A 15,872-nucleotide genomic window follows, 5' to 3' on the forward strand; every position below is an offset into this window, starting at 1 on the left:
TTCCCCACAGTCTCTAGTGAAACAGCTGTGGAGAAAAGATAGCACCAAGGATTTTCTGGGCCTCTCTCATGTGGAATCTATGTTGTGTCACTGTTCAAAAATATCACCAGTTTGATGCCTGCCAACTAGAATGTGCTACTGGGAGAACAGTCAGTATTTAGCAATCACAGAAGACCTGTCAGAGGTGAAACTGAGCAGTGTTCTCTGCCATTGTATAAGTCTGTCTTCTCGGTTTTGGTAGTTTCTTAATTCAGTGGGTGTTCGTAGGTGGAAGTCTGCCTATGTGGTGTATCTATTGTGCAACACGTCTTACTCTGAGAGATCCCTCATGATGCTATCTCTTTTTTCCAGATTGTCCCCAGCCACCACAGCCTGAGAATGGAGGCTATAAATGCCACCCCAGCCCATGCAACAACCCTCTAACTTCAGGCAGTGTCATAGAGTATCTGTGTGTCGAAGGCTATATGCTGAAAGGAGACTATAAATACTTGACCTGCAAGAATGGAGAGTGGAACCCAGCCATGGAAGTCAGCTGCAGGCTCAGCCCAGGTGAGTGCTCCCTGACTCCGGTGGGACACTCAGAATTGCCCTTGCATTGACATTTACATGATCTTTAAACACTGAGCCAGTGTGATGCTGAGGAAGTCCATACAGCTGTGTCTCATTGCTCCAGTGGTTTCATAAATGTGGCTCACAATCATAGCTCTTTATTAAAAATGTCTCTTCTGTAACAGCCCATCAGATGCAAGCTCAGAGCTCCTCATGCAAGGAAACAACCCCTGAAAAGGACTGTAAAGGAGGCAAGTTGTTACTTATGAGGAGCCTCTTATTTTAACAGTTCTCATCCCAGAAATGGGGGAGGCCCTGACTCAGGGGTGTCAAATTCATTTTCACGGGGGGTCACATCAGCCTCGCAGTTGCCTTCAAAGGGAGTAGTTACATTTATACAGTCCTGAAATTACATTCAGCCCTTTGAAGGCAACTGTGAGGTTCATGTGGGCCGTGGTGAAAATGAGTTTGACACCCCTGCCCTAACTGAAGCATTTTCCATGTGGTCTGTTTTTGCTCCTGATGGGTGTGACAGTGCACCTCCCTCAGTGTTGTACCATGTGTCCACAGGTATATATGTATGTAGAGCCAATCTTCCTTGCTAACACATTTACTAATTGTTGGCCTCCTGTGGCAAAGAGTTCAGTGGTGCTGCTTTTCACTCTACTGGCAGGAAGAAAGGACATTGCTGATAAGTGACTTCTGCGTCTCTCCAAAAGGAAGTGGACAGCTTTTGTTTTGTGGGTCTCTCTCAGCTGAACAGGAATTCCTCCATCAAAGCAGGAAAGTAAAAAGTTTTACAGGCAAATATTCATCATACAGCTCTTATTTTACCTAGGGTTGTTCTGGTTTTAAAAGTATGAATACTGGACAAAGAGAGAACTCCCTCCCCTCTTCAAGTTTGGCTTGTTGATAGTCTTACTGCTCAGTCATCCCAAGTCAGCAAGATGTAAACTCTGGAGTTAAGTCTTATAACCCATAAAGCAAAATGTGTTAGCTTAATCGGAAGGAAACAGCAAAACACCTCTTTCAAGTTCTTTATGGAGCTCACTGCGTACCTGTGATTGCTGGGACATCCTGTCCTGTCCCAAAGACTCTGTCTTCTCAGTGTCTCTGTCATGGCCTCTCCAGTAGCCCCTTTCTATGATGTACAAGGAAGAGAACTGAGAGTTTGCGTGACAGCAACTAGATCCTAAAGAGGCTTTTCAAATTCAGCATAAGCTTCCTTCCCACAGTGGTCCCCCTTCCCCTTGCAGCACTCAGGATGGATGACAAAGCTGTGTTATTGCAAGTAGTGTCCCTGGGTGGCATTCCTGCATCGTGGTATTTGGTCTACATCAGAGCTGAAGGGATTGTGTTGTGATAAGCAGAAATCCTTCAGATCTCTTTAGCATCCCGAAGAATCAGTGGCCTTATAAAAAAATATGGGACTTTAAAAGTCTTTTCCAGTGGAAAAGCCATTGGTCTCACAGCATTGGCTTTGAAACAACTGGCCAGGGTCAGAGACATCTGAGGTTTAACTACTGGGTCTCTTTCACAGGGCCGAAAGGAGTAGGAGTTGGGAGAATGCAGAGAGAAAGGCAGTAGATCCTAAAATCATTGGTAATGGATAAGATCCCACCTGTTCCATATAAAATAAATGAAATCCTGAGCAGTTATCAGATGTTTCTCTGAGCCTGTCAGCTCCATACCATTTTGACATTATATTGTGTGAGTTAGTGAGCATGTTGTTGGAATCTGGGATGGTGATTGTGCTGGTGTGTACCCTTGGTAGTGAACAGTTTTACAGCATTGTGTACTGATGCTGAAAATGGAGTACCAATTTTTGCCTACTCTCTTCTTTGTCAGTGTACTCGAAGTGCCCTGGGTAATGTTGACAATGGAAATCCTTACTCAACCTTATTTGCCATAGGGAAAAATGTACCAGATGTCATTTTTCCCTGGGGAGAGGTCAAGCTACTTCTGAAAAGTTTCAGGAAAATGAGTTTGAAACAATTTTGCAGAAAAAGCAAACTGGCTTTCCATTTTACGTGCCTGTTTTGGGCATAGATTTCAGGCTGTAGTCTTAAAGACAGTGGTCCTCCAGCTTTTTTCTTCTTTTTGCTTGCTCTTCTTCCCCTCATCCCTACCTGCAGGCATGTCCTGCATGCCCCTGCAGACTGAGACCTGTGCTCCTGAAGAATGTGTTGAATGTAGAAAAAAGTAATTGAGGAGTTGTATACATGGGAATGTCCTGAATGTGAGATGCGTGATAGGATTTGCCAATGAGGAAATGAGGTTTTTCAGATCTCTACTAAAGACATAAATTAAGGACAGAGGCAACACATAAATGTGGTTATTTGCTCTAGGGAGGTGAAAGGACTAGTATAGTATTCTAGGCACGATATACAGTGTTCAGCAATACCAGCTTCCGGGCATTCTCTTTCCATTCCCAATTTATTCCTGTCTTGCAAGGGACCTTTTAAAAGCCAGATTGGTTCCTGTACAGTCACACAGCACAGCTAAGGAAGGGCAGGAAAGAGTGACATGAACAGGGCACATGTATCTAATGTCATCCCAGAACATCTGCCTTTTCTCTCTGTTCCCTGGCATGTATTTGTGTGTGAGAGATGCTGGATACTTATTGTATCTTAAATATACCCAGCCAGGTGACTTCAACCCCTTCCTTTGGGAGACTGTTCTATTAGCCAAGAAAACCTGTTATTTAGAACTTTCCCTATTGTTTGGCCTAAAATATCCTGCTTATTGTGCTAGATAATTATTGGCCTTGCTGGTGACGTCAGGACATTTTTTTAGCTTTTGCTTGGCCAGATCTCTATATAATGTGACCCTTACTACCACCTATCGGTTCCTGTGGCCTGTTTGTACTGCTTTTCTGTTTGCCTTGTATTTTTCCAAACAACCATTTTATGGGAGTGTTTTAGTTTAGGTTCCCTTTCCAGCTGATGGAGAGCTGTCAGCTTGAGCTCTCAACTGTCCTCTAAACGAGATATCTGGTGTGCCTTGACTGTGTGGGAAGCTTGGGCTCCTCACATGTGCACCCAAGTGTAAGTCCTGTGAGAAGGCAATGTGGATGTTTTTCCTTCCCTATGACAGTGATTTAAGGCAGTGGGTCATTTTACTATGTGTTCCTCTTGGTTTTGTAGAAAAGGACTCTCCTCCAGCAATTGGAGTACCCACGCTGTCCATAGTAGCCTCCACAGCAAGCTCTGTTGCCCTGATTCTGCTCTTAGTCGTGCTGTTTGTTTTGCTGCAGCCAAAGCTGAAGTCATTTCATCATAACAGGTGAGTGTAGCTGGGGTTTGGAGGGGCTCAGAGGTGTCCTGTTTCTTTGCAGCAGAAACCCATTAAGGTACATTTTTAGTCCTTCATTTTGGAGCAACTAATCTCCTTGCTTTTCTGCTCCTGCTGTAATCACCTCAATGGCACCTCTCCTCCGTGGTCCAGCAGGAGTCTGAAATGGTGCTCTGCGATATTCAGCTGCAGTCTCCATTCTAACATGCCATCTGATGAGTGGTTTCCTTGCTCTTTTTCTTTGGCATTGAATGTGAAAACTTATGATCTCTGCTAGTCCAGCTAACAGGTCAGTCTCCTGCCTCTTCCAGCCTTGGATAGCTGCTGAAGTATGTGTTTGGTTATATACATGTATCTTCCTCAGTCTGTTTGAGATCCTGTGGACATTAATTCTGGCAGTGCTGCTGATTAGATACACACAATCTGCTGTTGTTCCCTGCTGTGAGAGGAGAACCCTCCTGGCCTGGGTTTGTGGATGAGAGGAGGGACCCAGCCATAACAGTGCTGCCAGCTGAAGTCAACAAAGTCACTGTGGACTCTCTCCTCCAAATCAGCTACTAGTACTCTTTAAATAAGAGCAGGGAGCATGGCTGTCCAGCAGCGGGGAGGCTGAGAGCTGGGGCCCTGCATTATGCTCTTTTCCTAGGAAGTCCAAACCACTGGAAAATAAAAATTCAACCCTGGGACTCTGACTCCTGAGTGGAGGTGATTCACACTGTGCCAGCTGCCTGCCCCACCCCACCAGGGGTTACCTTGCCAGCAGCAAAGGTGGCAGAACAGGCAGCACTGGGTGTTGCAGAATATAGCAGTGTAACAAGCTGAAATCACCTGTGGTCAGAGTCCTTTTTTATCTGCAGGCTGTGACAGCAGAGGGTTCTGAGTCATGGTCTTTGTCAGATTTAGCTGTGGAGGCAAGTGAGGTGGGAGGCTTAGTAACCTTTTCAGCTCTTGCTGCTAAATCCATCAGGCACTGTGAATTACAGCCCCTGCTCATGTTGATGGCAATTCAGAGTAGGGCTGCAAGGCCATGCTTGCTTGACCTTGTTAAACCACCATTCATGCTTCTGTTGTCTCCAAAGTAAGCTAATGGTAAGCATTAGCGTTCTGCTGTGGGAGGTTACTGGAATTCTCAGTAGCATATATATAAAAATATAAATACTCACCTTGATTTTTTTCTTTTTCCCCCCCTCTCCCCCCTCTCTGTTTTTTTGAGGCGAGACCAAGGTGTGTCTGGAGATCAGGTCTCTATCATGGTGGATGGTGTCCAAGTGGCCCTGCCATCCTACGAAGAGGCGGTGTATGGCAGCACAGGGAACTGCATTCCACCCTCAGACTCCCGAGTGCAGATCGTGCTCTCAGAGGGAGCTGGGCAGAACGGAGCCAGAGAGATGCAGCAGCAGGACCAAGGGGCTCGCAATAGCTTTGAAAGAGAAGATGAAGCCCCCGGACATTCTGGACTGTGTGAAGCCAGTGGCTCTCAGCGCTCTGAAACTGTTCTTGTGCATCAAGCTGCTACCTCTTCCTGGGTAGCTGGCACAGCTAGCAGTAGACCTGTACACAAAGAAATCCAAGATTCAGAAAGCAGTGACATACAGAGCCTTTTATCACTCACTTCCTCCGAGGAATACACAGATGGTACGTGGCTTGGGCAAGAAGCACTGAATGAGACCCTTATAAATGCAGGTTCTACAGCTGACAACCTAGGATGAAAATGGCAAGGAATGACCCTATGTATGTCAGGCACCAGAGGAGCTTTTGAAAGGAAGTGTCCCAGTCTCCATAGCATGTTTCACAACTTAGATGTGCAAACAGTTATTTGATGCCTTCATTTGACATCTGTGGCGTGCTCAGACAGAGAGCCTAGGGCAGTCTGGAGAGACTGTTGGGGTTCTGCTACTCACTCTTCTTGTCTTAGCAAAGGATTTGCAGAGAAATGCCAGCCTCTAGCATAATAGTGCGAGTGCGGTAAAATAGCTGTGTTTGTGGAAGACAAGTTGGGGGAGTGGGAGGATATGCTTGGAATACAAACCCTTTGTGATGTTTGGGTTTCTTCATTTTTAGACCATTTTAGTAAGGAGCTTACTGCCATAGCACATATAGTGCAGCAGGCCTGGCCTGCAAAAAAGACCTAGAAGGGATGTGCTTGAACTTACTGTACTGTGCAGAAGGGCAAGTCTGTTAAATAGTCAGTGCATCTTGTGTTCTTGACTTCTGTTCTGCCCTGAAGGAGTGGCTTTACAGTGCCAGAGCTGATATGAAGCTGCAGCTCAAAATTGCTTCTGCAGAGACTGCTGTACCTTAGGCAAGAAGTGTAACTCACCTGAAGATAGCTCAGGGCAGAACTTCTCCTCTCTGTGGTTTCAAGCCCTACAGCTGTAGTAACGCCTTGCAGAACCCTTACGGTAAAAACAGTTAAAGGAGATTTCCCCTAACGGGTAGAAATGGCAACGTGTCCCAGGATGGGCATTAAACCTCAAGTGCATAAAGAGCAGAAATCCAAAGGTGGAGCTTGACAAAAAATGTCCTCAGTGTAGAAATCAGAGGATGTTGCCTCTGCACTGTCTTTTTTTATCAGTGCCTGGAAACATGTGTTGCCTCTCAGGTATGTTGTACAGTAGCAGGTTGACCCTTGCAGCAGGAGGTGATAAAGTTTGTGCTTATGGCTCAAAGGTGAGGAAGCTGCAGCTACTGGAGGAGGTTGTATTTCTTCAAGTTAGGTAAGGGCAGGTGTGATCCTTTTGTTTCCAGCTATCACTGTTACAATAAGACATGTGTCTTGGACGTTCTGAGGAGCTAAAAGATTGATGAGGTCGTGGGAAAGAAGGAAACTGTTACTGTTTAGGGAAGTTATTTCCTTCTGCTAAACCACATTGGTAAGGCTGTACTGAGAATACTGTATTTTTTTGTGGGGACCCCCAATTCAAGAGAGATGTGGAAAAACTGGTCAGGCTTTGTTGAAGGCCTGCCAGGATAGCCAGGGGCCTGTGGAGACTTTGGCTTCTTTAATCTGGTGAAGAAGCACCTGAAGGCCAAGCCAGCAATTGACTACAGTTACTTTACAGGGAGTTGAAAAGACTATGGACTACTGAAAAGACTACTCTTCTCAGCCAGATGATATAACATGGGGCAATGGCCACAGTCTTTAACTTGACACATTCAGGTTGGTTATTAGGAAAATATTTTGTGCTAGGAGTGTACTGCAGGACAACATAGGGCAACCAGAGAGGTCATGAAGTCTCTGTCCTTAGAGATTTTCAAGGCTGGAGCTGGCGATGGTCCTGCTCACAGGGGCAGGTTGGAGCAGAGCCCCTCCAGAGGTCCCTTCTGCTGTGCTGTGATGACAGGCAGACCACTGCAGTACCATGTTACGGAAGTGAGAGCATGTCTTACTTTCAACAGTAGTTTTTCTGGTGTGCGTTGAACTGCAAAAGTTTGACTACTATTTCTGTTTTTTCTCTCCCCACCATTCAGATATTCCCTTGTTGAAGGAAGCATGAGGCCTGCTGTGTTTGCCTAGCCTTCTCCCTCTTGGATTTCTTCTTCCTCTCCTCCCCCTGCCTTCAGGACAGAAGCACTCTGTGCAGCCTTCCCCGTCCTCGCAAGCTGTACCCTGGATACCTCCAAGCAGAGATGCCCTCAGCTGAAGATCCAAAGGATGTTGCCAGGTTGCCTCCTGGGTGCACCAGTGGGGTTGATGCAGCGCTGGCTTCCCCATTCCATCTGCATCAGGAGCTCAAGGAACATAGTGGATTCAAGCGCTCCTCTTCCCCAGCCAGATGTTTGACAGCAGTCTCTGAAGAGCTGCTCTTTTCTTGTGCCTTTCTCCTCCTCACACCGGCTTGTTGCAGCTTGTCAGCCTCTCTAGCCCTTCTTCTGCCCAGAGAGCAGGGGCTAAAACCGCTTGCTCACTGGGTGCAAACACAGTTTATCTATACATATTTATGTTATATAGGCTCTTCTTCCAGCATCCTCTTTGCAATAGGGCAGGACAAAATGCTTCACTGGGACTGGAGCAGGGCTTGGGAGGGATCCCAGTGAAGGGGCAGCTTGTGATGTCTAGAAGCACCTCAGATGAGATGGGCTGTGTGACAACTTAGCTGTGCAGTTACAGTTCATTGAGAATTGCTAGAGCGCTGAAGGCTGAGAAGTCCAACGTGTAGGAATGCCCTCTGACCCCTTCTCAAAAAACACCTTTGCAGGAGTCCATTTCTGAAAATGACTTTTGTCTCTTTCTTCCATTTCTGCCTGTGCAGCCCACTTGGTTATGCTGTGTTTCTAGAAACTGGGACTGTACTGCCAATAAAACAACCTTTTCAGCTTTGGTCTGGTGCCAGAGCAGCTCCTGATGTTAGCTTGTAGAAGAGCTTTGGAGAGTGGCCAGTGGTTAGCAGGGTCCAGAAAGCTTGGAGGATGTGACTTTGAGTTAACAAGCCCTGTGTTAACTATGAGTTAGCCCCATTCCCTGAGGCATCAGGACTGGAACCAAATTTGTGGCCCAACTCTTCTGAATAAGCTGTGTGTCTCAAAGCTTTTCCAGTTAAGGTGGTTCTGAGCTAAAGCTTGGGTTCCTTTTGGTCAGATCTTCAGGCAGAGGTAACACTTCTCAGATGTAATCTGGAAGTGGTTCAGGTGTTTGCAAATGTCAAGAGCAAAACTGCCTGTAGGTAGGGAATGCCATTGGTGAGATCCCAAATTACCTTTCCAGCCACATAGGTACGTTGGTACTTGAATCCTGGGTAGCCACATCTCAGAGGCCAGAGTGTCTTCCTAGATTTGTACATCAAGAATCTGCTGTTTTATCCTGATAGGCTTCAGTGGGCCCATGGAGAAGGGCTTCTTTGTGGCTGGGGATAAGGAGCCTCTCCTAAATACAACGCTGTTGTCTGTTGCTGGGACACCATAGCTTATTCCTGAACCTAAGTTTTGAAGATTGTTTCAAGTTCTGGTAACAGGGAAAAGAAAACCCAAAAATATGTATACCTCTGCCCCCACCCCCAGTTATCTATAGCAGGTCAGAATATCCTGTTTGCTGTTAACAGGACTCTCTTTTTGCCGGAAGCCGTGTTCATTTGGGGTAGGTGATCCAAACACAGAAGCATTGTTGTGGTTGTAAGGTTCTTCACCAGGGAGGTCTGGACACTGCATTCCCTGGGATGGGTTTCAGCAGGAAGAGTTGGCTTCTTAGATGCATGTACCTTGTCATAACTGCTTTGAAGTAACTAGGGGAGTGTTTGCCCTGTGAGAAGCTGCTAAATTATTATTTGAGTTGAAGGAGCAAAATGTCATGGCCTTACACATCATGTGGTAATGTACAGGTAAATAGGGATGCTGTCTTTGCTGCTTTGCATTTGGTTTTTGAGCCTCACCATCCTCATCCTTGTTTCAGGAACATACTGTCACAGGACTTGGTAAAAGTGACACAACACCTTTATATATAAAATTACTGTGGCTTCGCTCCAGTTCCTGGAAATGAGGATTGGCCACAATATCCAGCCATGCACCCGCTGCTCCGGTTCCTGATCTGAGGATACCTGGGACAGTGTGTGCCTGTGGATGGAAGAATCCTATTTTCCCTATCCTTGTTTTAGGAGGATGCTAGTAATTGAAAAATATAGTGTTTCAAACTTCCTTCCTTATTGCTCATGTTACCTAGCATTAACACAAGGATTTGATAAATCCAGTTTGGGTATTTTTTGTTCAGTTTGGATGATGAAAATCCCATGTCATCTTACAGTGGGTCGCAGTCTCTCAGCACTGTAGAAGGCAAACATTGTTTACACATCTGCTATTGGAATTTTAGAAAATAAGCATGGGAAAGTTTGAGTTTAGTTTTTAACTCCTACATTGGAAATGATCTAAGCTTGAGCAAATTGTCTCATTCACTGGTTTCATCAGGGATTGAGCGTGTGTCATGATAAGGAGTGTGGAGGGAAGAGTATGTGACTCTTTTCCTGCTACCTAAGCAGCTCAGAGCAGGAGGAGCTGCTCTGTATACATTTAAGGTCCTGCCTACTCAAACTGGCCCTCAGCAGTCAAGGTGTAGAAGTCAGGTATATGTTGTCTTCCTGCAAGAAACATCCTTTAACTCAGTGCTCGCCCCGGTTGGTGGGAGAATCCTGCATGGAGATGGAAGCTGATCCCAGGGCTGACCTTGCCCTGGACGAGCACCTGCTCTGCCAGCAGACAGCACATACTGAGTGGCCTTGCCTCTCTTCTCTGCTGTTGTAAAGCAAGCAGCCGCCAGTTTGGGAGAGAAAATTCACTTTGTGTGGGGAAGAGGAGGAAGCAAGCTGCACAGAAGAGGGAGTGCTTAAATTCTGTTTTCTTTATAGAAATAGTGGGAAATGACTTAACTAAGGAAAAAGTGGGAAATGCAGAGGTGGAGGGAAATATGCAAGCATAGATTTTGTGATCAGGCATCAACAAGCAGCTTTTGCTGGCTGGTTGAGAGGGTAAACCTGCAGCTCCCAGGCCAGTCTCTGCCACGCTGGCTGGTGGCCCCAGCCGGTGCTTCCAGCAGAGCCCGTCCCCTGCAGCAGCACCGGTGGGAGTGGACCCCGAGGAACAGTGGAAGCCAGAACATGAAAAACAGTTTGTGGGCATCACGTTCCTCTTGCCCAAGTCCTCATCTGTAGAGTTTATTTTCATATAAAATGAGGTAGAGTGGCTGGGCAGGAACCTGAGAGATGTCTGCTTGACAGTTCTTTTTTAAGGGGCAGTGGGGAGCAAGGCCTCACTTTACTAATTATCAAGTGATTGTTATTCATGTTTGTTTTCATTCTGTGGAGGCTGAAGAACTGGGAAGTCTTTTGTGCAGAGATTTTGGAAAAACTAAATTGCGTAGTCCTGTCTTTACTTACAGGAGCAAGGGCTGAGGCTTAAAGATCCATCAGTCATGAGCTCTGCTCTGTCTCAGGAGTGTTCATTGCCCTGAGCAAAGAGCGTGTCCTCTTTGACTCTTGCCATGGGTGGATGTGCAGCATGGAGGCTCAACCTTGAAAGATGTAACATGGTAAATATTTTTTTTGTCTTTTGTGGTGTTTGTTTGTTTTCTTTTTTGTTGTTGTGTGTTTTTTTCCCTCTGATGGGGCCACAGCCTCCTTAACCTTTTTTCCCCCACCTGTATCTGGCAAAAGAATTCAAAGGGAGGCATTTTTTTATTAAACACTCCTGATATAGTCACCTCATATTCTGTCATACATGCTGGATCCTGTGATATTCAAGAACATTAAAATGGTTGAATTACATTGGGAAAATAAAAATAGCACTTATTTTAAAGATTTCTTTATTTTTGGAATCTGATAGGTTAAAAAATTAAAAGGACATTTCAGAAAGTACTATGTGCAATAAAAACACCTCCTTGCTCCCTTTCAGTTGCATAGTTCTAAAAAAATGAAGTGCAACCTCCTGCAGTGTTTACAGCCCAAGCATTGCAGAACTTGGACCAGTGTGAGAGCAGCAGAAAGTGAAGCTGCAGTAAGCCCCGGGGAGCCTCCTCTCAGCAGCTGCACGGTGAAGCTCAGCTCGGACAATGAGCCGCTTGGGTTGTGTTGGAGCCTCCTGCCACCATGCAGGGGGGCAGTGACACGGGAGAGAGGTGGTTTTGTGTGTTTCACAGCTGTTTCACAGCTTCTGTCTCCCCATACTTAACTGTAGAAGAGGTAACAAATGAAGTCAGGAGGAGAGACGTGCTGCAGCACGTGAGCCTGTGGAGTTGTTGCTTAGTTAACTTCATGAGTTTGGGAGGGAGAATTGCTTAATGCATTTTTATCTGATCTTTTTTTTTAGCCACCAGGGAACTTGCCATGTAGATGAAAGCTTACTCAGCACTCAGCAAGTGTGCTGCTTGTTATTAACTCCCTGGACATGTCCCCTGAGGTTTCTCCTTAGCCTTTCAGCTCCAGTGTGGTGATTCTTTTAATGCATCTGGAGCCTTTATTTGGCCATTTCAGCACACAAAGAGTCAAGTGTGTTAGGATGAAATATGTTCCAGTCGTTTTGGGAGGAAACCTCCTGAGATGCTCCCCGAGGTGGATGACTTGGGTCAGTACTGAGGAGTGGGGCTAAGAGGGTGACACGCTCAGCCGTTGGAAATAATCCAGGATGGTGAAGTCATTTGCAGCACAGAAGAGGGAACATAAGGCAGAGGTAAGGAAGAGCTGTGACTGAAAACAGGGATATGCTACAGGCTAATGAGCTAATGCGTTCATGACCAGGTTGTAAGGAAGCGTGTGCTTTCTTTAGATGATTTAGCAGACACCAGCAGGCTTGCTGTATTTAAAAAACAAAACAAAACATACAACTGATGGGACTCACTGAGATTCCCTTGTTGACCTTTTTAGAACATATTTGTAAAACCTGGTTTTACTGCTCTGATAGCGGTTGTTACACACAAAAAAAAAAAATAATAATAAATCCTGCCTTATTACTTTGTCCAGATAACAAAATAAAAACAATTTAACATTCTGGTTTCTGTATATAAATGCAATAAATCCCATCCATTTGCACATCCTGCCTCAGACCATCCTTGCCCTTCAGTCCTTACCAGGGAGCTGCAGACTGACTTGCTCTTTGTGAACACCTTTGTTTGCAGAAGAACTTCATTAGAAATGTTGTTCTCCGATAGGCTGTGAAAGCGTGGAGTGGTTTCCTAGAGCAGGCTTCATTTTAAGGTGTGTTTTTTACAGGACATAGGCCTTTTTCCAACCCTTCATCTCCTCCTCCTGCCCTTCCACACCAGGACAGAGCACACCACCTCCCATATGTCTCTTCAGGGCCCTGTGCTCAGCACGGCTCCCGAACTCGACCCTCTGCAGGTGGTGTATGGACACAGGTACCCACCAGACCAGGTTTGGCTGATGCTCTGATGCTTTCCATAAGCTGTGCTTTGGCTTTTCTCCTGGGGTGGGCAAGGACAGGGGCAACTCAGTTGTGCTGGAGAATATTTTTGTTCTGATTCTCAAATTTGCTTCCTTCCAAAAGAAAACAAAGCAAAGGTGTCTGTGAAACAGCTGTCCTAGAATGCAGTGGGTAGACTGCCGGTAGTTGCTGATGCAAATGCAAAGGAAGCTTGATTGCCTTTGTGCATTAACCTCTTTTTCTTCTTTCCTGTATGTGTTTTCTTTTTATCTGAATTGCACCACTATGGAATTCTTTGCAGAATGGTACTCCATATATATGTGGGATTTCAAGGCAAAACCATTATTGATGCTGTGCAGGATGTCAAGCAGTTTTATTTTGCTTTATTTTATATATTTTTTCCTGGTATCCTGTACATTGCCGTGGGTGTGAAGATAGTATTTTAATATTTGTACAAAGTTTAATTTAATTGTTCTATGTATATAACTGCATTTCTAAATTAAAAGAAGAAAAAGTTCTTTTGAAGTGATTCTGCGATCTCCTGCGTATTTTTTTAACTGCTTGGGCCTTATGGGCTGGAGTTGTAGGATTAGAGAATACCTTGCAATACCACAGGGAGGCCTCAAGAAGATGCGTTTTGGTGAGTGTCTGGAGCAGCTGGTGTGTGGTTCTGCTTGCTGGGCTTGGAACCTGCATTGGTGACTACGGCAGCAGTGGCTGATCGCTGCTGGGGTGTCTCCATCTCTTGGTGGGCCCTTGGGAACCATGAGCCTCGGGAGACTGTGTGGGTTGTCAGTGATGGGAAAGGGGATGAGAAAGATTTAAAGAGATGAGGTGTGTCATGAGAATACTTAAGAGGCAGAAGGTTTGCACATAATAAGTGGCTAATTAATCTTGAAGACTAGATAAAGAGAACAGTATATATAGGAAGAGGATGTTATTTTTAGAGGGAAGATGGCTCTGACTGGCAAAATACTAATCCAAAGAGGGCAGCAGGACAGCATAGGAGACATTGGAGGGATCTTTCCAATACATGGGTGTAGACAGCACAGGTTGGAGTGCAGAGGCGAGGCCGGGTGCAGGCTCTGCTCTCACCTCTTCTGAGTAGTCAGGCTGCACTGGGAGGGTGTCAGAAGCAGAAACCAGAGGAATGGACATGCACTTGTTCCGTTAGTGCTATAGGCAGCCTTTTGAAATTATTACCGTTGTTTGTATTGCTTCAAAGACTTAAGGTAACATTTCCCTTTGAGGCAAAGTGTACTAATGAACATTCCCTTCTTTTAAGGAAATGTGTCGGTAGTGTAAGAGGAAAGGGAAGGAGAGGTGAATGGAAGGAGAGAAGTGATCCTTTTGCCCAACTTGTTCAAAGCAAAGTCCTTAAAGATATTATTAAATGTTTGTGTATGTACATATGTGATTTTTATCCTTCATGAAGGAACAGGCAGGTTAAAGAGAAGGGACATCTACCTTTCTCCCACTTCCATTTTTTTTAATGATTCCCATACAGCAAGCTGATCTTACTGTAGTTTTGCCACTGTGAAACTGGTGCTCTGTGGTCTGTGCCTGCCTTCCTGCAGCAGATAGTTGGCATGTGAGCATTGGTGGTCTCCAAGATCTGCCTCTAAATTACTACTATTTTTCACTGGGCTGTGGTCTGCCATGGTAATTCCGGCAGCCAGGAAGGTGCTTTTCTCATTGTTCTGCAGCTCTTATCTATTAGGCGCATTGGAAATAATTTGTAACCTCTGGTTTGTGCCTGCAATGAGAAGTGATGGTGGGAGCAGAGCTGGAGGGAAGCCAGCCTGGGCTGGGTGGTCTGGGAAATCCTCCCGAACAGTTGGCCCCTTGGCTGAAGGGTGGAAAGGCCGGGGCATGCAGGAAAACCTCTGCTTCCAGTAAAACAGCCTCATCACAAAGACATCGACCCTGCCACAAAGCTGCTTTGAGAAGCTTGCTCAGAAAAGGGGATAGATGGGCTCCTGCCCTCCCCGGGCGTCCTGCCAGCCAGCGCACTGTACTGCCGGCTCCCAAACAGGATGTTCTGTATATGTGGATTTTCCAGAAACACAAAGCCATGGACATACCAGCCCCATTACAACCACGGGCTTTAACTCTTTAGCAGGACCGAGTGCATCTGAAGCCTTCTCTTGCCACCCCTGGCTGCTGCATGCCACAGTTGGAGAACTTCGTGGTGGGCTCAGACTATCAAATAATCCTTTAACGGGCTGTAGCTTTGCTGGAAACCTCCCTGCGTTAGCAGCCTCTGCCCTGCGTTTAGAGGTGTTACAAAATGAGGATTGTCCCTCCTCGAAGCAGAAGGGTGCTGGCAGGCTACATGCCAACAGGCTCTGTATTTCGCAAAGCAAGTGTGCGCATGCTCCTCCTCACCTGCCAGGGCCATGGAGAGGGTCCCTAAGGAGTATTGTCCCTAGAGATGAGAGCAGGGTCTGGCCAGGACACTGCCTGTCCCTATCCCTCATTGGCCGCGATACTTGGCAAAACTGCAATGGTCTCACTCAGCACCAAGCTGGCATCCCAGCAATCAGGGGAATGGCTGGACAAAGGCACACAATGGACTTTCTAGTTCTCTCTCTTCCCTTTTACAGGAAGATGATGTTTATCAGCAAATTCCTCACCTTAATCTGCAGTGACTCCTGGGCTGAGACACAGCAGAGCTCAGGAGTCTTGAGGCTCCTGGCATAACATGGTTGTCCTTTGTCATCTCTCAGTCACCTGGCCCATGCTGAGCTCATGGCAGGTCTGTGGGACACAGCTCAGGCTTTTCATGTTACATTCATGAAAAGAAGAACAGATTTTGGGGCAAGAGGGCACAGACTGGTGCCAAGCTACTGGTATTCAGGGCACAGACACCGTTGTCTCCCTGTCTGCTTCCCCAGGCGTGCTGCCTGGATCTCCTTGTCTCCCCCTCTTTAGGGGCTGGTGTTTGAGACCATATGTTCTGCCTGGCAAGTGTGGTTTGCCTTCCAGGCCCACATATCCCAAGTGAGGCCAGGGGACCCACTTCAGGGGGCAGACACACTCTCCCTGTCCCCACACATGCCAATCCACGTCAGCCAGAAGCCCTGGGGCAGCCTGCAGCAGGGGCAGTCAGGCACTGCTGGGCACAGGGCTGGTGCTCTCAGGGAAGGAGGAGGGAGCCATAGTGGACT

The 15,872-nt window shown here is 46.3% G+C and overlaps 1 protein-coding gene across 5 annotated transcripts in view; it reads left to right on the plus strand.

Moving 5' to 3' along the window:
- The window catches only part of SUSD6 (sushi domain containing 6), an 89,776-nt gene extending 76,545 nt beyond the window's left edge, over nucleotides 1-13,231 (plus strand). For all 5 annotated transcript variants that reach the window (XM_065064405.1, XM_065064407.1, XM_065064406.1 and 2 more), the window contains 4 exons: nucleotides 352-549; nucleotides 3,696-3,834; nucleotides 5,057-5,478; nucleotides 7,315-13,231. In XM_065064405.1, coding sequence (XP_064920477.1) covers nucleotides 352-549; nucleotides 3,696-3,834; nucleotides 5,057-5,478; nucleotides 7,315-7,340 — 785 coding nt within the window. In that variant the 3' untranslated portion in view covers nucleotides 7,341-13,231. The remainder of the gene's footprint in view (nucleotides 1-351; nucleotides 550-3,695; nucleotides 3,835-5,056; nucleotides 5,479-7,314) is intronic.
- The last annotated feature ends 2,641 nt before the right edge of the window (nucleotides 13,232-15,872 follow it).

Source organism: Columba livia, chromosome 5 (assembly GCF_036013475.1).
Source record: "Columba livia isolate bColLiv1 breed racing homer chromosome 5, bColLiv1.pat.W.v2, whole genome shotgun sequence".
In the NCBI taxonomy this organism is placed as follows: Eukaryota; Metazoa; Chordata; class Aves; order Columbiformes; family Columbidae; genus Columba; species Columba livia.